At 43.7% G+C, this 24,441-nt stretch overlaps 1 protein-coding gene across 4 annotated transcripts in view; it reads right to left on the bottom strand.

The window, feature by feature from the left end:
- The window catches only part of BLK (BLK proto-oncogene, Src family tyrosine kinase), a 77,070-nt gene that overhangs the window by 13,280 nt on the left and 39,349 nt on the right, over positions 1–24,441 (bottom strand). For all 4 annotated transcript variants that reach the window (XM_037812720.1, XM_037812719.1, XM_037812721.1 and 1 more), the window contains 5 exons: positions 7,272–7,380; positions 4,823–4,874; positions 2,869–2,962; positions 1,733–1,831; positions 713–816 (listed from right to left, as the gene is read on the bottom strand). In XM_037812720.1, the coding sequence (XP_037668648.1) occupies positions 713–816; positions 1,733–1,831; positions 2,869–2,962; positions 4,823–4,874; positions 7,272–7,379 (457 nt within the window). In that variant the 5' untranslated portion in view covers position 7,380. The remainder of the gene's footprint in view (positions 1–712; positions 817–1,732; positions 1,832–2,868; positions 2,963–4,822; positions 4,875–7,271; positions 7,381–24,441) is intronic.

The raw sequence follows: 24,441 nt of genomic DNA, 5'->3' as shown, positions 1-24,441 counted from the left end.
GAAAGCTTTACATGAAAGAGAGACAGAAGGAAAAAATCCCAAACCCCAAACGAGCAGCCTGAGAGATGGTGTTGGAAATGTTTACTCATGACTTGCTGAATTCATGGATGCTTTGAGATGGAGTATGGTCTGTCCAGTTCTCCACAGCCCCTCACTCTCTATTCTTTTGCCCCCAGCCACAGGCCACATTTTAAAACTTATGTTATGGGACAGGATCCTGTAAGCGTCCAAGTTTCCAAGCACTAGCTGAGATGATCTCTAAGGATTCTTTCAGTTCCCAAATCCTTTGATTCTAGACGCAGCTGGAGATTAAGGCCTCTGGGTTATACCAGCCACCCTCTGTCCCCAGCAGACTCCGTGCTCCTGCTGACCCAGAGGGGACGCATGGCCAAGCACACAGACCACCAGGGGTGGGCGGCAACCTGTGAGCCTGGGCTGGTGGTGGGAATGGCAGTATCACTGGCCCGCTACCTGAGGACCCAGGCAGACCTACAGCCCGGGAACTGGGAGACCAACATGAGGGAGGTGGGACACCCAGACCAACTGTTGGTCACTAGCTGAGCTGTCCAGGCAGGACATGAATTGGGAGGGAGACTCGGGGTCCTGAAGTTGCTGGGGTCTCTTGGCTGGCGGCCCCTCCCTCACACGGGAGGCCTCTGGTAGGGGCTTCCCGGGGGGCTGGACAGGGAAGGGAGGGTGGGAGCATGTGTACCTTTATTTGTTTCACTCTCTCTTATAAGGAATGAGCCGACCTTATTGATTGGAGCCAGAAGCTGCCTCTCCGCATCTTTCCGGTTAATTGATCTAAAGAACCATCTGGAAGAGGGAAAAGACAGGCAAACCTCGGCTAGTGGCTGTGCTTCTCGGAATATTGTTATCCAAGTCTCCCTCCTAAGCTTCACCCCTCCCCCCAGTATATAAAATATCTTGTTTCTGTTCCCCAGTTAACCCTGCTCTGCTGCTCCCCATGTCTTGACAAACTCAGTCCCTGTGCCCTTCCCCTTTCCCATCAGTATGTGGATTTACTGTTTTCTTTCAATAAAATGAGAACGTTATTTGGGTGACCTTTGCTAATTTTGCTTTGGAAAAATGCACCTGTGCACCCTCCGCCCAAAGCCCCAGCTGCATCTCGTGAGCTCACACTGCCCGTCTCCTGAGGCTGGAGTCTGAAATGGACCAACGGACAGAGACTCTTGGAGCCCAGGCTCTGGCTGTGTCCCCAGCTCGGGCACGCTGGGGCTGCACAGGCCTCTTCGGTGTGGAAGCCACACTGCCCGGCACACTGGGCTGGGAAAGACCCCACTGAGGTGCCAGGCCGGGCGGGGGCTGACTGGACCAGAGCCCTCCCACAGCAGCTGTCACTCCTGAACAGGGAATGTGCCGGAAGAATGTGCATGTGCGCTGACCACACCGCCCCACTCTGGGCTTGCAGGGCCGTCCTGAGATTGGGGATGTTCTTATCGGGACAAGCCAGGAAAGTCACATTTGCTCTCCTTCTACAGATGGGAGGCATGAGGCGGAGAGCAGGGAAGCTGCTCCTCAGCATCACACAGTGGTTTAAGTGCTGTCTTGGGCCCGGAAATTGTCCTTTCCTGGCAGTTGCAATTACTTTTCTGGTTCCTCCTCCTGGGTTCACGTGGGTTCCCTTTCTGGCCCGCTCTCCAGCTCCTGCCCGGAGCAGAAGCAGTGATTGCTGGCTCTAGCTAAAAGGGCCTTTCATGTGTCCACTTACTTTTCCACTTCCAGGGTCTCTACTCGGGCAACAAAGTTGCTGGGCACATAGCCTTCCCTTCCAGTGACGAGTGATTTGGCCAACCACCAGTCTCCAGTTCTAAGGGAGAGAAGGGGAAAAACAAAAACACGATGACTCCTCTGGGCCTTTCTCAGGGGCAGCTCACAGTCCCCAACAATATGATCTCATCCCTGGGAGACAGAATTCTCAGAAATAGACAGCCTGGCAAGTGAGCAGTAACTTGTGCAGTTGCTTAGTGATGCAGTGGCTATCTGGGTTATTTCTAATTTATTGGGCACCCAACAGGCCGAAGGGGCTCCTGGTGTAGGCACTGGGAGGGGAACGATGCAGCCTCTAGGGAGAAGAGTTTATCTAGGCAGCCTGACAAACCCAAGAGGACCCCATCTTCTAGTGGACAGCCCTTCCTCTTGATTAATGGGGCAAAATTGCAGAACACTTCAGAATTTAGTGAGTGAGTTGAGACTGGCCTGGGAAAAATCCAAAGAGGGGGGCTGATGAGGAAAGGATGAAGGGGGCAGCCCAGGGGTTTAATGCTTATGGCTCAAAGCCATCGCAGAACTTCAAGAACAAAATTAGGCCCTCAGTGTTCCACAGAACAAGCCCGACATTTTAGATAGAGCAGACTTTGGTGAGGTTTCTGGGAAGGGCCTCCTGAAATAAGCTAAAACTGTTTTCTCCTTTAGAATCTTGCTGAGCTTTCTGTCTAGTGAGGGAGATGAACACAGATACAACTGACTCAAATACAACACTCTATGGAGCAGCAAGCCAAGTGCTGTGGGAACAGATGAAGGAGGCAGGAGGACTGCATGGAGGAGGTGACATCTGAGGGTTTTGAAGGATGAGTAGGATTTCAACAGGCAAAGCAGGAGGAAGTGAATGGAAACCACCTCATCAAAAAGACTTCAGAAAGGTACATGGAAGGAAGGCATTTAGGTCAAATTTAAGAAAATGCTGGATGATTGGGTTGGGAAGCAGGACAGTGAAGATATTCTAGTGTCAGTCATGGAGGAGAGTGGTGGGGTGCAGTGAGGTGAGGGGGATGGATGGGTGGGAGTGCAGCTGGGATAGAGAGCTGCAGAGACCTCTGACCCGGGGACAACATTCCAGAAACTTACTCCTTCAGGATCTGCAGCTTCTCTCCCTTCAGCATCTGCAGGTCTCGGTCATTCACCGCGTTATAATCATACAGCGCCACCACAAAGTGCTCCTCTAGGATGAACAAGGAAAAGATGGCCACCCCTTGAGCCTACTAGAGTGCCAGGAGGGAGCAGGGTGCTGTTTGTGTTGTGTGAGCCATATTCTGGCTCCAAAGAGGGTGAGGAACAGGCCAAGACAGAGGGGACGCCGTGGTGAACCTTCTCCCCCTCCAGTGCTGAAGGGGGAGTTCCTGTCAGGCAGTTAGACCTCTGACTTTGCTGTCTGGATCAGGGGTGAGCTGTCCCTCAGAGCCCACCCCATCTTCCCTCTGGAACCCACTTAGAAACCCTAAGGATCGGGCAGGACTATTGTGTAAGGGAATCGACAGTCAGAAGATCCAGGTTGATGAGCAGGACCCACACAGCCTTTGTGAGGCGACTGATGGTGGCACACTCAAGTTTGGGGACCAGTGTCGGCTGGTTCCTCCGCTGCCCTCTCCCTGCACCCTGCCTCTGAAGCGAGTGCTCTTCCTCTGCCTTCGCCTTCCCCACGTGCCCTATCCAACCACTGTCCCCAAGGTGCAGCGGTCTTGCAACCTGGCAGCTTTAGTGCTCTGGGCTGGTGGCACCCTGGTCCTGCCGTACCCTCTAACTTGCTGCCCTCTGCAGTGCCTGGAACAGAGGTGGGAAGAGAGTTTGGCAGCTAATGATGAGAGCTCTTCTGCACAGCTTGGGGAGACAAAGGGTCCACCTGGAAAAGGTCACCTGGAGACCACTTAACTTCCCTGGGAGGAGATGGCTCAGCTAGTCACCTCACCTCTGTGTGAAAGCAGGGGTCGTTTTAGAGGGCCATGGTTCCCTCCAGTTGAAGGGTCAAGTTCTTTCCTTACCCTTGGCTTATTTCCTGGAGATGTGAACCCACCTGCCAGGAAGAAGAGGCTTTCCTCTGAGGTTAGATAACTGTGATCGCCAGCAGGTAAGACACACCATGTGAGGTCACGAAGCTGGCTACAGAGTGTTGCTTATGAGTTTCACAGACTCTGAGCTCTCTCAGGAAGAATTCATGTCATTCATTTTTATTCTTCCCCAGTCCTTGAACAGAGCCAGGCTCTGCACACTGTGTGTTCAATGGACAATGTGCGAGTGAATTAATGAATGAAACCCTGGCTGGCCAAGGCAGAGATTCCTGTTGTGTATAAATTGGGTTATGAGGTTGCTGGGGGTTTAAAGGGGATTCTGCTTCCTTATCACTGATTCTGAACACCCATGAGTGGGCTCTGAGTGGGGTGAGTCTCCCCCAAGATCTCATCTCCTGAGTCAGGAAGGATGAAGTCACTCGTTATGTCACCACCACCAGTGCATTAGATTAGAAATGGAGCGGGGGTGATGGAGGGTGGCCTGGGTGGTTAGTGCAGGCAGGCAACCTTTCCAAGTGGGCTGGGGAAGTGGTGGGAAACAAGATGGTGCCACCACACGGAACATACTTAGGGCTGGAAGGGAAGGAGGCAGAGCAATTGGTCCTGGCCCTCTGAGGTTGGGAGCTAGTATCTTTGAAAACTTGGATTGGATGAAGCTGTTTATATTTCCTCTAATTCTTTACTTTTTGCTCTCTTTTATAATTGTTTAACTAATTTTTATTAGTTTTTGTAAAGTTTTTTTTTTTTTTTTTAAATCCCATCCATGCTCAGACACACTGAAGGACATCGTGCTTGGTTCCAGGAGAGACTCCCAAGGAGCAGGTGAAGCCAGGGACAGAGCTGAGCCACACGTCTTGCTGCTCTCACCCTCCCCTGCCCAGTCTTCCCTTCTCCAACCCCAGAAGACCCATGCCCTGTCTTCTCAAGGAAGGCTGCTCCCAACTGTTGCCCTGACTCCATAAAGCCGAAGGGAGAGGGTCTGCAGAGCTGTAAATTCCCAAACCACTCCCTCTTACCTTGGTCCGGGTGTGTGTCAGGAGATGGAGGAGTAAGGCAGTTGAAGACAACCTTGAACAGAAACGCACACTGTATGTTAGTTCAATGCCCTGCACACCAGGCACGGCCGAGGGAAATGAAACTGTTGAGCATGTCAACTAGATTATCTCTGATGATCTGCTCTGCTGGAACAAAGGCAGCCACTTCTGGAGGTTGCACAGGTAAATTCTGCACTTGCTGTAGCATCTCCTCAGGGTATCAAGGCCACTCTCACCCCCAGCTCAGACTATCTTCCATCTTTGCACCGACCACACATATGATTAGAAAACGGATGTGTGGAGATGCCCCAACTTGCAAGAGTGCCTGGAGAGGTTTAATAAGACAGCTGTGGAGTGGAGGGAAAAGCCCAAGCACCTGGGTTAAAATCCTGGATCTACCATTAAAAAGATGAAGTTACAAAAGGGTATTTGTTGCCACGGAAAATATTTAAAAAGCATGTGTTTCCTGAAACTCAACAAATATATTCCTAGGTATATAACCCGGAAGAGAAACTTTTGTATACGTGTACCAGAAGATATGTGTGAGAATGCTCCTAGCAAAAAATAATGCTAATTTATAAAAAATTTTAAAACACGGAAATAATCCTGGTGAGCAATTTCAGGAGATCAAACAAACTGTGGTAGGTTCATGCAATGAAACAATTTGCAGGTGAAGAAATTAATGAACTACAGCTACATGCAACAAAGTGGACAAATCTCACACACACAGTGTGGAGCTGGAAACCAAGTTTCAGAAGAATACATGCTGTCTGATTCCACTGATTTAAAGTTTACATGTGCAAAATTTAACTAAATATTGTTTAGGAATATATATATATATACGACAAACTGGAAAAGCAAAGTTAAGGAATGATAAACACATTCCAGACAGTGGGTCCTCAGAGCCAGGAGGCAGGCTGGGGAGGAGCAGGGAGCTCCAAAGGCGCTGGTAATTTTCTATTTCTTAAGATGGGGGTGGATACCAGGCACTCATTTTATTGTTATTCTTTCCATCTGACTTATGTGTCATAAACATTCTTTTGTTTGTATTCCGTTTTTATTAAATGCAATCTTGAAGTAGAATTTTGTAAACATTTTATGTGTAATGTGGCTCCATTAAAAATATAAGCACAGCATATAGATAATGCCGAGTCAAAGGGTCTGAGGCAGGAGCTCTGACAGGCTAACTGGTTATTTCTGGATAGTAGATTAATGAGTTACTATAATTTAATCTTTGCATAATTAATATATATGATGTTACTTCTTTTAAATTAAAAAGCAATCCAGGCTCTACTACTTATTAGCATATAACTTGGGGTAAATTACTCTGTCTCTCTAAGTCCACGTTTGCCCGTTTGATCATTTATTTTTCACAAACCTCTTGTTATGTGCCAAGCCCTGTGCTAAATCGGGCGGTGGATGGATGAGATGCCGGGCTCATCTGTGAAATGGGAACGACAATCCCCACCTTGGGCAGGACAGCAGGCTCCAGGCAGGAAGGCCAACCACCCCAAGCCGAAGGGGTTGGGTGTGGTCCGGAAAAGGGGGACGTGAACAGTTATGTGAAATGCACCTTAGAGAAAAGCCGTGGCTGTCAAAGGATGCTAACATCTTTGTAAATAAACCAGAACTGCATAACATAAAAAAATGAATCCCCTAACAATAAAACTTTTTTTTTTTGGAAATTTCATTTTTTCTTTCCTTTGGAAAGTTTTCTTTTAAAATGCCCACGGGGATCCAGGAAAGCTTGAGAGCCTGCTGGGGAGGTGAGGCTACGCACCACGCAGCCGTGAGACTTCAGGCCCCCGGAGCGGGCTCTTTGAAACGCCGTCGATGACGCCAGGCAGTGCATAGTGATAATCCGGCGTTTCTGGGTCGGGGTCGGGGTCGGGGTGGGGGCAGAAGATTTTACTAAACGTCCTGGGACCTTATCAACACGTCCTCCCCTCAACCTTTTTTATTTCTTTTTCGCTTCAAGGCTGCCCTTGAGAAATGAAAACTGGCCGACAACTATCGGGGACGAACCGTGCGCCTGGTCCCGGGCTAGAAGCAGTACATTACCGCCCTGTATGCGCGATACATTATCGCATTGAGCTCGTTCCATCCCTATGAGGAGGGTACTTTTATTAAACCCATTTTACAGATGCGGAAACGGAGGCATAGAGAAGTAAGGAAATTGCTTCAAAGCACACAGCGAGTAGATTTAAACTCAGTCTAGCTCCAGAGCTCAGGCTGCAAAACGTTCTACTTTCGGGGCACACTGAAGGCTGCTGGGGTGGGGGTGCGGGGGCCTATTCCCAGAGCCCTGAATTCTCTCGAGATGGCTCTGGGGCAGGGTGGAGACAGGCAGCTGCCCCCAGGGAGCCGCGTGTGTGCGCCCCCTTCCCTCCTCCCGCTCTCGCTCCCCGCTCCCGGGGAGCCCATCACTCACCACGGGCGGCAGCGGCGGAGGCTCCTTGCCCTGGCTTTTGACCTTCACAGGACTCCATCGGCCCTTACCCTTCTCCTTGACCTGCTTTTTGCTGCTCACCACTCCCATCCTGTCGGAGAGCAAATAGCAGAATGACGTGAGACAAGTAGGTCTTCAAATGCTCTGTACAGACGGGCTCTCCCAATTTCCTCTTCAAGGTGGCCAGTTAGAGAGGTGGGGTGGAAGTGGGGGCAGGGAAGAGCTCAGAGTCCCATTATGGAGTTAAGAGGGGGTCGGGCGATCCAATCTTGCATCCCCCTTTTCCCCAGTGCGGGAAGAAGTAGCCCCGAGAGGAGGAATGATGGGATTTAGGATGCACAGATCATCTGGTCTGAGGCAACTGCCAGAAACAGCTGGGGTGGATCCCAGTCCTGTGGGCCAGGGGCCTTGGCAGGGAGGCCATGTGGGATTCTAGAAAGAACCTAGCCCATGTGTCTCTGGTGGTCTGGGGTTTAGTCTTCATTTGCAGCTGGCTGTGTCCCTTGGGAAGGTTGACTTTCCCCTCTGGGCCCATATGTGCCACTTCCTAAAAGGCGGGGGCTTTGCCATAGCCTGTCTAAGGTTTTTTCCAGCTAGATTTTCAGCTAAGATGCTATAAATTCAGGGCAGACTGTTACTACAGGTGTCTAAGGCCAACTGACACTTCTCAATAATATCAGGGATTCTTCTTTAGAAGTAAGAAAATGTGGTAAACATTTTTCTTGGGTAAAGAATCTTAGGGTAGGAGGGGAGGGCGGCGCGAGCCTCGAGGTCGAAGGTGGCCACGGCCGCGCGGCCCTGGGCGGCATTTAAAGGCCGCTGGTGCCTGGCTCGGGAACCGGGTCCAGGGTGGGGACCGGCTTTGCCGCGGCTTGCTCAGCTTGCCCTGCCCCTCCGCCATTGGACGGTGGCGGGAGGCCCAAAAACGTTCCTTAAAAAACGAACAAGCGGAGAGGCGGGGCAAGATGGCAGACTGGTGAGCTGTATGTTTTAGTTACTCCTCCAGGAAAGTAGGTAAAAAGCCAGGAACTGCGTGGACTGGACACCACAGAGCAATCTGTCTTTGGGCATACTTCATACAACACTCATGAAAACGTGGAACTGCTGAGATCAGCGAAATCTGTAAGTTTTTGCGGCCAGGGGACCCGCGCCCCTCCCTGCCAGGCTCAGTCCCGGGGGAGGAGGGGCTGTCAGCTCCAGGAAGGAGAAGGGAGAATTGCAGTGGCTGCTCTCATCGGAAACTCATTCTACTGATTCAAACTCCAACCATAGATAGACTGAGGCCAGACACCAGAGACTCTGAGAGCAGCCAGCCCAGCAGAGAGGAGACGGGCATAGAAGGAAAACAACACGAGAAGCTCCAAAGTAAAAGCAGAGGATTTTTGGAGTTCTGGTGAACACAGAAAGGGGAAGGGCGGAGATCAGGCCTTGAGGCGCATATGCAAATCCCGAAGCAAGGCTGATCTCTCTGCCCAGGGCACCTTTCCTTAATGGCCCTGGTTGCTTTGTCTATTAGCATTTCAATAACCCATTAGATCTCTGAGGAGGGCCGTTTTTTTTTTTTTTTTTTTTTTTTTTTAAATCCTTTTTGCTTTTTCTAAAACAATTACTCTAAGAAGCTCAATACAGAAAGCTTCAAAGAATTGAAATTTGGGCACGTCAAGTCAAGAGCAGAAATAAGAGAGCTCTGAGACAAAAGGCAATAATCCAGTGGCTGAGAAAATTCACTAAACAACACAACTTCCCAAGAAAAGGGGGGTGTCCGCTCACAGCCACCATCCTGGTGGACAGGAAACACTCCTGCCCATCGCCAGCCCCATAGCCCGGAGCTGCCCCAGACAACCCAGTGTGACGGAAGTGCTTCAAATAACAGGCACACACCACAAAACTGGGCGTGGACATTAGCCTTCCCTGCAACCTCAGCTGAATGTCCCAGAGCTGGGAAGGGGGAGCAGTGTGAATTAACAGAGCCCCATTCAGCCATCATTTGAGCAGACTGGGAGCCTCCCAACACAGCCCAGCAGCCCAGAACTGCCCTGGGGGGACGGCACTCACCTGTGACATAGCACAGTCATCCCTCAACAGAGGACCCGGGGTGCACAGCCTGGAAGAGGGGCCCACTTGCAAGTCTCAGGAGCCATACGCCAATACCAAAGACTTGTGGGTCAATGGCAGAGACAAACTGTGGCAGGACTGAACTGAAGGATTAGACTATTGCAGTAGCTTTAAAACTCTAGGATCATCAGGGAGATTTGATTGTTAGGGCCAGCCCCCCTCCCCGACTGCCCAGAAACACGCCCCACATACAGGGCAGGCAACACCAACTACACACGCAAGCTTGGGACACCAATTGGGCCCCACAAGACTCACTCCCCCACTCACCAAAAAGGCTAAGCAGGGGAGATCTGGCTTGTGGAGAACAGGTGGCTCGTGGACGCCACCTGCTGGTTAGTTAGAGAAAGTGTACTCCACGAAGCTGTAGATCTGATAAATTAGAGATAAGGACTTCAACTGGTCTACAAACCCTAAAAGAACCCTATCAAGGACAGCAAATGCCACGAGGCCAAAAACAACAGAAAATTATAAAGCATATGAAAAAACCAGACGATATGGATAACCCAAGCCCAAGCACCCAAATCAAAAGACCAGAAGAGACACACCTAGAGCAGCTACTCAAAGAACTAAAGATGAACAATGAGACCCTAGTACGGGATATGAAGGAAATCAAGAAGACCCTAGAAGAGCATAAAGAAGACATTGCAAGACTAAATAAAAAAATGGATGATCTTATGGAAATTAAAGAAACTGTTGACCAAATTAAAAAGATTCTGGACACTCATAGTACAAGACTAGAGGAAGTTGAACAACGAATCAGTGACCTGGAAGATGACAGAATGGAAAATGAAAGCATAAAAGAAAGAATGGGGAAAAAAATTGAAAAACTCGAAATGGACCTCAGGGATATGATAGATAATATGAAGCGTCCGAATATAAGACTCATTGGTGTCCCAGAAGGGGAAGAAAAGGGTAAAGGTCTAGGAAGAGTATTTAAAGAAATTGTTGGGGAAAACTTCCCAAATCTTCTAAACAACATAAATACACAAATCATAAATGCTCAGCGAACTCCAAATAGAATAAATCCAAAAAAACCCACTCCGAGACATATACTGATCACACTGTCAAACATAGAAGAGAAGGAGCAACTTCTGAAAGCAGCAAGAGAAAAGCAATTCACCACATACAAAGGAAACAGCATAAGACTAAGTAGTGACTACTCAGCAGCCACCATGGAGGCGAGAAGGCAATGGCACGATATATTTAAAATTCTGAGAGAGAGGAATTTCCAGCCAAGAATACTTTATCCAGCAAAGCTCTCCTTCAAATTTGAGGGAGAGCTTAAATTTTTCACAGACAAAGAAATGCTGAGAGAATTTGCTAACAAGAGACCTGCCCTACTGGAGATACTAAAGGGAGCCCTACAGACAGAGAAACAAAGACAGGACAGAGAGACTTGGAGAAAGGTTCAGTACTAAAGAGATTCGGTATGGGTACAATAAAGGATATTAATAGAGAGAGGGAAAAATATGGCAAACATAATCCAAAGGATAAGATGGCCGATTCAAGAAATGCCTTCACGGTTTTAACGTTGAATGTAAATGGATTAAACTCCCCAATTAAAAGATATAGATTCGCAGAATGGATCAAAAAAAATGAACCATCAATATGTTGCATACAAGAGACTCATCTTAGACACAGGGACACAAAGAAATTGAAAGTGAAAGGATGGAAAAAAATATTTCATGCAAGCCACAGCCAAAAGAAAGCAGGTGTAGCAATATTAATCTCAGATAAAATAGACTTCAAATGCAGGGATGTTTTGAGAGACAAAGAAGGCCACTACATACTAATAAAAGGGGCAATTCAGCAAGAAGAAATAACAATCGTAAATGTCTATGCACCCAATCAAGGTGCCACAAAATACATGAGAGAAACATTGGCAAAACTAAAGGAAGCAATTGATGTTTCCACAATAATTGTGGGAGACTTCAACACATCACTCTCTCCTATAGATAGATCAACCAGACAGAAGACCAATAAGGAAATTGAAAACCTAAACAATCTGATAAATGAATTAGATTTAACAGACATCTACAGGACATTACATCCCAAATCACCAGGATACACATACTTTTCTAGTGCTCACGGAACTTTCTCCAGAATAGATCATATGCTGGGACATAAAACAAGCCTCAATAAATTTAAAAAGATTGAAATTATTCAAAGCACATTCTCTGACCACAATGGAATACAATTAGAAGTCAATAACCATCAGAGACTTAGAAAATTCACAAATACCTGGAGGTTAAACAACACACTCCTAAACAATCAGTGGGTTAAAGAAGAAATAGCAAGAGAAATTGCTAAATATATAGAGACGAATGAAAATGAGAACACAACATACCAAAACCTATGGGATGCAGCAAAAGCAGTGCTAAGGGGGAAATTTATAGCACTAAACGCATATATTAAAAAGGAAGAAAGAGCCAAAATCAAAGAACTAATGGATCAACTGAAGAAGCTAGAAAATGAACAGCAAACCAATCCTAAACCAAGTAGAAGAAAAGAAATAACAAGGATTAAAGCAGAAATAAATGACATAGAGAACAAAAAAACAATAGAAAGGATAAATATCACCAAAAGTTGGTTCTTTGAGAAGATCAACAAGATTGACAAGCCCCTAGCTAGACTGACAAAATCAAAAAGAGAGAAGACCCATATAAACAAAATAATGAATGAAAAAGGTGACATAACTGCAGATCCTGAAGAAATTAAAAAAATTATAAGAGGATATTATGAACAACTGTATGGCAACAAACTGGATAATGTAGAAGAAATGGACAATTTCCTGGAAACATATGAACAACCTAGACTGACCAGAGAAGAAATAGAAGACCTCAACCAACCCATCACAAGCAAAGAGATCCAATCAGTCATCAAAAATCTTCCCACAAATAAATGCCCAGGGCCAGATGGCTTCACAGGGGAATTCTACCAAACTTTCCAGAAAGAACTGACACCAATCTTACTCAAACTCTTTCAAAACATTGAAAAAAATGGAACACTACCTAACTCATTTTATGAAGCTAACATCAATCTAATACCAAAACCAGGCAAAGATGCTACAAAAAAGGAAAACTACCGGCCAATCTCCCTAATGAATATAGATGCAAAAATCCTCAACAAAATACTTGCAAATCGAATCCAAAGACACATTAAAAAAATCATACACCATGACCAAGTGGGGTTCATTCCAGGCATGCAAGGATGGTTCAACATCAGAAAAACAATCAATGTATTACAACACATTAAAAACTCGAAAGGAAAAAATCAATTGATCATCTCAATAGATGCTGAAAAAGCATTTGACAAAATCCAACATCCCTTTTTGATAAAAACACTTCAAAAGGTAGGAATTGAAGGAAACTTCCTCAACATGATAAAGAGCATATATGAAAAACCCACAGCCAGCATAGTACTCAATGGTGAGAGACTGAAAGCCCTCCCTCTAAGATCAGGAACAAGACAAGGATGCCCGCTGTCACCACTGTTATTCAACATTGTGCTGGAAGTGCTAGCCAGGGCAATCCGGCAAGACAAAGAAATAAAAGGCATCCAAATTGGAAAAGAAGAAGTAAAACTGTCATTGTTTGCAGATGATATGATCTTATATCTAGAAAACCCTGAGAAATCAACGATACACCTACTAGAGCTAATAAACAAATTTAGCAAAGTAGCGGGATACAAGATTAATGCACATAAGTCAGTAATGTTTCTATATGCTAGAAATGAACAAACTGAAGAGACACTCAAGAAAAAGATACCATTTTCAATAGCAACTAAAAAAACAAGTACCTAGGAATCAACTTAACCAAAGATGTAAAAGACCTATACAAAGAAAACTACATAACTCTACTAAAAGAAATAGAAGGGGACCTTAAAAGATGGAAAAATATTCCATGTTCATGGATAGGAAGGCTAAATGTCATTAAGATGTCAATTCTACCCAAACTCATCTACAGATTCAATGCAATCCCAATCAAAATTCCAACAACCTACTTTGCAGACTTGGAAAAGCTAGTTATCAAATTTATTTGGAAAGGGAAGATGCCTCGAATTGCTAAAGACACTCTAAAAAAGAAAAACGAAGTGGGAGGACTTACACTCCCTGACTTTGAAGCTTATTATAAAGCCACAGTTGCCAAGACAGCATGGTACTGGCACAAAGATAGACATATAGATCAATGGAATCGAATTGAGAATTCAGAGATAGACCCTCAGATCTATGGCCGACTGATCTTTGATAAGGCCCCCAAAGTCACCGAACTGAGCCATAATGGTCTTTTCAACAAATGGGGCTGGGAGAGTTGGATATCCATATCCAAAAGAATGAAAGAGGACCCCTACCTCACCCCCTACACAAAAATTAACTCAAAATGGACCAAAGATCTCAATATAAAAGAAAGTACCATAAAACTCCTAGAAGATAATGTAGGAAAACATCTTCAAGACCTTGTATTAGGAGGCCACTTCCTAGACTTTACACCCAAAGCACAAGCAACAAAAGAGAAAATAGATAAATGGGAACTCCTCAAGCTTAGAAGTTTCTGCACCTCAAAGGAATTTCTCAAAAGGTAAAGAGGCAGCCAACTCAATGGGAAAAAATTTTTGGAAACCATGTATCTGACAAAAGACTGATATCTTGCATATACAAAGAAATCCTACAACTCAATGACAATAGTACAGACAGCCCAATTATAAAATGGGCAAAAGATATGAAAAGACAGTTCTCTGAAGAGGAAATACAAATGACCAAGAAACACATGAAAAAATGTTCAGCTTCACTAGCTATTAGAGAGATGCAAATTAAGACCACAATGAGATACCATCTAACACCGGTTAGAATGGCTGCCATTAAACAAACAGGAAACTACAAATGCTGGAGGGGATGTGGAGAAATTGGAACTCTTATTCATTGTTGGTGGGACTGTATAATGGTTCAGCCACTCTAGAAGTCAGTCTGGCAGTTCCTTAGAAAACTAGATATAGAGCTACCATTCGATCCAGCGATTGCACTCCTCGGTATATACCCGGAAGATCGGAAAGCAGTGACACGAACAGATATCTGCACGCCAATGTTCATAGCAGCATTATTCACAATTGCCAAGAGATGGAAACAACCCAAATGTCCTTCAACAGATGAGTGGATAAATAAAATGTGGTATATACACACGATGGAATACTACGCGGCAGTAAGAAGGAACGATCTGGTGAAACATATGACAACATGGATGAACCTTGAAGACATAATGCTGAGCGAAATAAGCCAGGCACAAAAAGAGAAATATTATATGCTACCACTAATGTGAACTTTGAAAAATGTAAAACAAATGGTTTATAATGTAGAATGTAGGGGAACTAGCAGTAGAGAGCAATTAAGGAAGGGGGAACAATAATCCAGGAAGAACAGATAAGCTATTTAACGTTCTGGGGATGCCCAGAAATGACTATGGTCTGTTAATTTCTGATGGTTGTAGTAGGAACAAGTTCACTGAAATGTTGCTATATTAGGTAACTTTCTTGGGGTAAAGTAGGAACATGTTGGAAGTTAAGCAGTTATCTTAGGTTAGTTGTCTTTTTCTTACTCCCTTGCTATGGTCTCTTTGAAATGCTCTTTTATTGTATGTTTGTTTTCTTTTTAACTTTTTTTTTCATACAGGTGATTTGAAAAAAGAAGGGAAAGTTAAAAAAAAAAAAAAAAAAAAAAAGATGTAGTGCCCCCTTGAGGAGCCTGTGGAGAATGCAGGGGTATTCGCCTACCCCACCTCCATGGTTGCTAACATGACCACAGACATAGGGGACTGGTGGTTTGATGGGTTGAGCCCTCTACCATAAGTTTTACCCTTGGGAAGACGGTTGCTGCAAAGGAGAGGCTAGGCCTCCCTGTATTTGTGCCTAAGAGTCTCCTCCTGAATGCCTCTTTGTTGCTCAGATGTGGCCCTCTCTCTCTGGCTAAGCCAACTTGAAAGGTGAAATCACTGCCCTCCCCCCTACGTGGGATCAGACACCCAGGGAAGTGAATCTCCCTGGCAACGTGGAATATGACTCCCAGGGAGGAATGTAGACCTGGCACCGTGGGACGGAGAACATCTTCTTGACCAAAAGGGGGATGTGACAGGAAATGAAATAAGCTTCAGTGGCAGAGAGATTCCAAAAGGAGCCGAGAGGTCACTCTGGTGGGCACTCTTATGCACACTTTAGACAACCCTTTTTAGGTTCTAAAGAATTGGGGTAGCTGGTGGTGGATACCTGAAACTATCAAACTACAACCCAGAACCCATGAATCTCGAAGACAGTTGTATAAAAATGTAGCTTATGAGGGGTGACAATGGGATTGGGAAAGCCATAAGGACCAAACACCACTTTGTCTAGTTTATGGATGGATGTGTAGAAAAGTAGGGGAAGGAAACAAACAGACAAAGGTACCCAGTGTTCTTTTTTACTTCAATTGCTCTTTTTCACTCTAATTATTATTCTTGTTATTTTTGTGTGTGTGCTAATGAAGGTGTCAGGGATTGATTTAGGTGATGAATGTACAACTATGTAATGGTACTGTAAACAATCGAAAGTACAATTTGTTTTGTAAAAAAAAAAAAAAAAAGAATCTTAGGGTAACAGACGTGGGAAAGACCCTAGCGTCCACCGCCGTCACCCCTCCCCCATAACGATGTCATCCTCATCCCAGCAGGTGCTGTGGAGGAGGGGCTTACTCTTTGCCAGCATTTTACAAACCCTATCTTGTACGATTCTTTCAATTCTATAAAACAAATGTGAGTAGGTGTTTTGACTGTTCCAGTATAGGAAATATTGCAGACCACTGCCATGAAGCAAATAACGCAATAACGCGAATCATGCATATTTTTGGTTTCCCAAGTGTACACAAAAGTTATGTTCACACTATACTGTAGTCTATTAGGTGTGCAATAGCATTATGTCTAAAAAATGTACATATATTAATTTTAAAAATACTTTGTTGCTAAAAATGTCAATTGTCATCAGAGCCTTCAGCAAGTTGTAATCTTTTTGCTGGTGGAGGGTCTTGCCTCCATGTTGACAGATGCTGACCAATGAGGGTGGTGCTTGCTGACGTTTGGGGTGGCTGGGGCAATTTCTTAAAATAAGACAATGATGAATGTTGCTGTATCAATTGACTCTTCCTTTCACAAAATATTTCTCTGTAGCATGCGATGTTGTTTTATAGCAATTTACCTACACTAGAAGTTCTTTCAAAATTGGAGTCAACCCTCTCAAATCCTGCCACTGTTTCGTTAAAATGTATGTACTATGCTAAATCATTTTTGTCATTTCAACAACGTTCACACCATCTTCACCAGAGTAGATTCCATCTCAAGAAACCACTTTCTTTGCTCATCCATAAGAAGCAACTTCTCATCTGTTCAAGTCTTATCATGAGATTGTAACAATTTAGTCACATCTTCAGGCTCCATTTCTAATTCTAGTTCTCTTGCTATTTCAATCACACTTGCAGTTATGTCCTCCACTGAAGTCTTGAACCCCTCAAAGTCATCCAGGAGTGTTGGAATCAACTTCTTCCAAACTCTTGTTAGTGTTGATATTTTGACCTCTTCCCATGAATCATGAATGTTCTTAATGACATCTAGAATGGTGAATCCTTTCCAGAAGGTTTTCAATTGACTTTGCCAGATCCATCAGAGGAATCATTATCTATGGCAGCTATATCCTTATGAAATGTATTTCTTCAATAATAAGACTTGAAATTCAGAATGACTCCTTGATCCATGGGCTGCAGAATGGATGTTGTGCTAGCAGGAGTGAAAACAACACAAATCTTGTACATCATCAGAGCTCTTGGGTGAGCAGGTGCATTGTCAATGAGCAGTAATATTTTGAAAGGAATCTTTTTTTCTGAGTAGTAAATCTCAACTTTAGGCTTAAAATATTCAGTCAACCATGCTGTAAACAGATGTGCTATCATTCAGGCTTTGTTGTTTCATTTCTAGAGCACAGGCAAAGTCAATTTAGCATAATTCTTAAGGGCCCCAGGATTTTCAGAATGGTAAATGAGCATTGGTTTTGACTTAAACTCCCAGCTGCATTAGCCCCTAACAAAAGAGTCAGCCTGTCCATTGAAGCGTTGAAGCCAGGCATTGACTTCTTTTCTCTAGCCAAGAAAGTCCTAGACAATATGTTCTTCCAATATAAGGCTGTTTGTCTACATTGAAAATCTGTTATTTAGTGCAGCTACCTTCATCAGTGATCTTAGCTAGATCTTCTGGATAACTTGCTGCAGTTTCTCCATTGGCACTTGCTGCTTCACGTTGTACTTTGATATTATGGAGATGGCTTCTTTCCTTAAACCTCATGAACCAACCTCTGCTGGTTTCAAACTTCTCTTCTTCAGTTCCACACCTCGCTCAGCCTTCATAGAATTGAACAGAGTTAGGGTCTTGCTCTGCATCAGGTTTTGGCTTAAAGGAATGTTGTGGCTGTTTGATCTTCTATCCAGATCACTCAGACATTCTCCATATCAGCGAGAAGGCTGCTCCACTTTCTTATCATTCGTGTGTGCGCTGGAGTAGCACTTTTAATTTCCTTCAAGAACTTTTCCTTTGCATTCACAACTTGACTAACTGTTTGGAACAAGAGGCCCAGCTTTCAGCCTATCTTGAATTTTGACATGCCTTCCTCACTAAGCTTAATCATTTCTAGCTTCTGATTTAAAGTGAGATATGCAACCCTTCCTTTCACTTGAACACTTAGACGCCACTGTAGGGTTACTAATTTGCCTAATTTCAATATTGTTGTGTCTCAGGGAATAGGGTGGCCCAAGGAAAGGGAGAGGGATGGGGATCGGGTGGTCAGAGGAGCAGTCAGAACACACACTCATTAACAATTCAGTTTGCTGTCTAACATGACACCCCAAAACAATTATAGTAGTAACATCACAGGTCAGAGATCACCATAACAGATATAATAATAATGAAAAAGTTTGAATTATTGAGAGAATTACCAAAGTGACTCAGAGACACAAAGTGAGCACATTCTGCTGGAAAAATGGTGCCAATAGACTTGCTTGACTCAGGGTCGTCACAAGCCTTCAATTTGTGAAAAATGCAATATGTGTGAAGTGCAATAAAATGAGGTATTCCTGTACTGAGGTTTGAGACATGAAATAGCTTATCCTTGGTCAAACAGTTAGTGGCAAAGCCGGGGCTGGTGTGTGGTCAGTCTGACCGTAGAGCAGACACACTTTACAGCCTCACCTCTGGCCCACCCTCAAGGTTTATGAGTTTATAAAGGAAGAGGAAGGAACTTGGAGCAGGATGCATGTATTAAAGGCTTTGTTGCAAGTGGTCATTTCCTTTGGATATACACACCATATTTCACTGATGCTGAGATGCACTTTTTCACATTTTAACATCTCTGATATCAGGATACTCTTACAATTGATGATGACTCATAATATAATTGGCAACATCATTAAAAAATTTCAGTGATACATAAAGTAAGTGCTAGACTTCCAATTAGTGGTGTCTTAGATTCAATGAAGCAGTAATACATTTCTTCCAGACAGTTTAAAGTACACACATTCTATCATTTCTCCTCAAACTCACCTTGAAAAAAGAAAAAGTTTATAATAGTTTTGAATATAGGACAGAGAGCTATGGTAACAAGAAATGCACAAGTGTTTTTTGAATATGCCTTAAATATAGATCATATCATACTCTACATTTGTAAAGAACAATGCTTTCTGTATTTAAGTAGTTTCTTTCTTGTTAATTCAAATCAACTTTTTACCATCAAATGAATTAGGGTGCCAAATTTAAAAGTGATATTTTAGTTTTCAGAGATATTTGGATTTCAGAATATTGGATAAGGGGTTATGAGCCTGTATTAGGTAGGAATGCCTACTGAATTTCATCAGGTGCCTATTTAGTATCTATTAATATAATAATTTTTCTTCCTCAATTTGTTGATGTAATAATTATATTGATAAATTTTCTAATATTGAAACATCTGTGCATTCCTGGAATAAAAGCTCTTTGGTTACAGGGTCTTATTCTTTTTGACACATGGATCGATCTTACTTCCTAATATTTTATTTAGAATTAGAATCTATATTTCCAAATGAGATTTGTCTATGAGGTATAAGCATTAAGATTATTATCCCTTCGTAAAATATATTTGGGGGCCCTCTGGATTTTTTCTATGGTCTTGACTAATTTAATAACATTGGAATTATCTGTTCTTTAAAGGTTACATAGAGCTCAGAAATTAAATCTGTTTTTGGGGCCCTTTTAAATAGTAGCTCCTTAAATACGTTTCCAATCTCTTCAATGGGAATTAATCTATTCATGTTTTTCCTTGTCTTTGTATCCATTTTGATGATTTATATAATTGATAGGAGATTTTAGATTTCCTCTGTATTGCCCAATTTGTGGCCAGAAAGTTTTATGTAGTAGCATCTTGTAATGATTTAAATCTCTTCTCTTGACTATGAGTTCGTTCTCATCCCTAATATAAACTGAGTATACTTTCAATTATATAACTTTCAACTGAATAGAATTATCTTAAGGCTCACAGTATGGAACAGAGTCTGAACCTACCTTTACAATTATGGAGAAGAAGACTGTAATCAAAACGGCATGAAATTGGAATAAGAATAGACAAAAATAGTCAGTGGAGCAGAATGGCAAGCATGCACATAGGTTCCAGGATATGTGACAAAGGTTGGGTGGAGCCAGGAGGTGCAGAAGTCTATGCAAAAGCAAATTGCAACATGCGCTAGTCCCGGATAGTTCCTTGTTGCTTTGCTGAGTTCAGCAGACACGACCCCCTTCCAGCGGTGAGATGGAAGGGTGTGAATGTGAGTATGTGTGTGTGTATGAGAGAGAGAGAGTTGTTTTTAAAAACTGTGTATTTGTGTGTGTAAATGTAAAGCAGTTGCCCCCCAAAATATATTTCCTAAAATGTTAATATTTATTTCAGGTGATTGGACTTCATGTGACTTTTACTTGCTTTCTTGGAATTGTATATATCCTTTGAATTTTTTATTAGTAGGCAAATAGTATTGGATAATCAGAAAAAGAAAAAGAAAATGTGAATGACTTGCCCAGCAAGAGAGGAGGCCTACGGCTGGGGCCAGGGCCAGCCCCCGGTTCTTGTGGGTGTCCGCATCGCGCCGCCTGAGCTTCCCTGACCTCTCCCAGCCCGCTTGTCACAAAGAAGGGCCAGGAGGGAGCAGCTCCCGCATTTTTCCCAGCTTGGACTCGCGCTGCTACCCAAATGACCAGTCCTGTCATCTTCCTCAATCTGGTCATCCCTGCTGTCACCGATTTTAAGCTTCTTGGGCAAATACTTCTGTCCATTTAAATAATATAACTGAACATTTAATTACCTTTACAGAAACTGAAATCCCTAAGAACAAATCACCCACTCCATATACTTTCTTGTCTTTTGACTGCTTAGCAGTGCATACAGATGATTTCCCGCGGGTCTATGAATGTGTAAGCTCTCCAAGGATCCCTCTATCCCAGTGGTTCTGACTGGAGACTGGCGTTACTCAGGAGGCTGCCTATTAGAGCTGTGACTGCTGCTCCAGCTGCCAAACCCGGGTGATATTTTAGCAGTTTCAGGTTGAACAGAGCCAGTAAGTGCAGAAATCCATGCAAAAGCAAAATGCAGCATGTAGTTCCAGGTTATTTTGCTGCGCTCAGCAGACACGGCTCCTTTCCAGTGGAAAAGGATGAAAGGGTGTGAATGTGTGTGTGTGCGCGTGAGTGTGTGTGAGAGAGAGAGATGGGGGACGCCATGTGTTAGCAGTGTGTTTGTATGTGAGCATGAAGTGGGGAGCTAGCAAGGGTGAGAAAAGTGTGTGTAGGTGGGGGTGGGTGAAGAGCTGTTGGTTTCTTTGAAATGGATTAGACCCCTAAGCAGACCTCCCCCAGGGCAGCCAAGGCAATGTTGCCCCAGGGGAGATGCAGAAAGCTTGAAACACAGCCTTGGCCAAACAGGGGATGTGGTGGAGGCAGCAATTAAAAATAGAGAAACTAGAAACCCTTTATTTACATTTTGCTGGTATTTCACAAATTGAAAAACACTTGACATATGTCATCTGTTTGATATTCATGATAACATCGATAAGTTGGTTACAATTATCTTCACTTACAGTTGAAGGAAAAGGATGGGGCAGAGCCAGCTAGAACCCAAGACTCCTAAGTCCAGAGCTGGGCTGCTTCCCGTGAGGGGGCTGGAGGCTGTTCTCTGCCCCCAGTGCTGCCCAGAACTTGGCGCCTCAGGCAGGCGGACACGTGGCCCCTCCTGGAGCTCTGTCTCCCTTAGGAACACAGTTGAAGCTCAGTTTCAGAGCACCCTGTCTCCCCTCTTGGGGCTGCCACCTGCTCTGTAGCTCTCCTGTCCAGCCAGGAACCTTAGGTAGAGCTCCTGGGGCCCCTGGAATTGTGGGCGGAGATTCAGACAGCCTCTCCCTGACCCAACGGGAAGGAACCTGAGTTCAAAATCAAGCCCCTCACTGGCTATGCAAACTTGGACAAATCACCTAACCTCCCTGAGTCTCAGTCTCATTATGTGTATAGAATGGGGAGGTAAGAAATGATAAGGCATTCCTGAAAAGACGTACTCAGCAGTGAATGTCCAACAACTGACTTTTCTATTGTGGTGGGGGTGGGGGGTAGGGAGAGTTCTGTTTCTGCAGAATGAAACAATATCATAAAATTCTCAATTACATTTTGCCTATTTGGCAAATCTTCACAATATGTTTTCAGCCTTTCACAGAAGTATTTTGATGATGTGCTTTTCCATTGCTATGGGCTTAATTCCAATATAGCAGACTGTTGTGTAAAATAAGGGGAAAAAGCACCAAAATATCAAAACAATTGCGCAAACACTACTGCACTGATGACAATGGTTGTCCTGCCAAGACCAAACTGTTGCTGGTTGGGCAGGACCACCATGTGATGGCTGGAAACATCCATTCGCCAGCAGATGTGCTCACGTCCAAATTCAACATGTGGGAAATGTTTGGGGCTGTTGACATATAATGTGTGAATATGTAGGTTTTATAAAAGTCAAGGACAAATAGCCTCTATATAATTCACACAGTTGTCATGTGACTCAAACAAGATGAGAGTAATGGATAACATAGATGGCAGGTAATAAATATTAACTAAAGGATAACCTTTGGTGCTTGGGTGACACTTTCTCTCACTAGAGCTTTGTAGTGCCAGAAGGTGGTCCCAGGATCCATTAGGTCTGAGGGTCTGGTGATGGGAGTGAGCATATGTGCAGAAAGGGGTTAAGGCCAATGTGGAGAGGCAAGCTACCGTGCAGCCCAGGGAAGCGTTTAGCTTTCTGAGTCCCACTGTCTGCACTGGTGTTCCAGAAACCATGCACGTTACCATAGAGGCGGGGGGTAATTTGTTTAAAAAAACTCACATATATCAAACCAATCCTGGAATGCATATGGTTTCATGACAGGGAAATCAGGTTGATCCTGGTTTATTTTTTAAAATAGCAGGTGCTATCATGTGTTAAGTGTTTCCTATTTGCAAGACACTGAATCATACACCCTTTCATACATTGTCCTATTTCAGAGAGTATATGTAGCACGGGAGATGTGAATTTTGAGGTTGGAATTTTCTACTGTCTGTCCTTGGATAAATTACTTAACTCTACCCCTTGAGTGTTGTAAGGATTAAATTAGTTGCTGCATGCTCTAACGTGCTGTTAGTACATCTTAGAAAAGTACCTGGCCCATCGTATTTAATAAATATTTTACTATTATTCCACATACACAAGTAGTTATGGATAACTATTTACTATATAACTACATTGGTAACTGTAAGATAGGCATTTCTACCCCCTGTTGACAGATGAGATGGGACTTAAAGAGATGAAGCAATTTGCTGAAGGTCACACAGCTAGTAAACAGTGGAGCCAGGTTTAAATCAAGTTCTGACTGACCTTTAAATCTGTGATCTGGAATCCTTGCTATGTTACTAACTGAAAGCTTTACCTTTCTCACTTGACCTGCCAGACACAGGTGAGTGGACAGGTGGGCTACTGACGTGTCTAGCATCCAGGGGGAACAGGGAGCCTATCGGCAAACCTGAGGGTCATCGTGGGGGTCAGCGTTCATGAAGAGACGCCAAGTTCCTATTGATAAGATCACTCATGAGGCAATTTGTTAATATCCAGTCATTCCAAGTCCTTTCCCCATACAAATCCATTAGTGCGATCCCCATTTCTCAGATGAGAAAAGTACAGTGATAGGCCTAGGACTCTGAAATAAAGAAGAGGCCAAAAGAACTTGAATTGAAACCGATTTTTCTTGTCTCAACTTCAGGATCATTGACAACTTGACTGAAACTATCTCACCTTTGCCCCAGTATTAATCTCTTCACATGTGAACATAAAACAATCACAAGGTTTTTGCTCTTATAATTCTATATCCTTTTGTTCATTCACTCACAAACTTCACACCTGTCAATCACATACTGGGTCAGGCACAGTGAAAGTCGTAGACAGGAAGCAAGTAAGGACTCTGCCCTCATGGTAAGATGAAGATGTAAGACCTACACCCAAATTAGGACAATCCAAGGTAGGCAAAACGTCACAGAAGAAAGATCCAGGTGAAAGTGATTTGTGAGCTGAACAGGGAGAAATCACTTCTATTCAGGATCACTACACCTACATTCGATTCTGCTGACATAGAAAAGCTGGAAATTTGTTAGGCAATTATGCAGACAAATGGCACTGTGATGTTACCTAAATTCTTGTGATAATTACTGGCCTGAGAATAAAGTTCCTTTTTTTTTTTAAAGACACTATGTAAATTTGTATTTTTTAAAAACCCTGATAATTAAAGTATGTTACTGCTATGCCAAAATGTTAATAGTAGTTGTATTTTGGTTAATGGACTATGGGTCTTTAGCCTATCTTTCAGTTAAAAATTTTTTTCCATTGTTTTCATCTATAAAAATTAAACAAAACATTTAAATTATAAGCTTACTACTTCTTAATGGAAGTAGCT

The sequence above is a fragment of the Choloepus didactylus genome, chromosome 20, assembly GCF_015220235.1.
Source record: "Choloepus didactylus isolate mChoDid1 chromosome 20, mChoDid1.pri, whole genome shotgun sequence".
Classification (NCBI taxonomy): Eukaryota; Metazoa; Chordata; class Mammalia; order Pilosa; family Megalonychidae; genus Choloepus; species Choloepus didactylus.
Note: the sequence above shows the minus strand (reverse complement) of the source record. Positions and strands in the feature narration are given on the sequence as shown.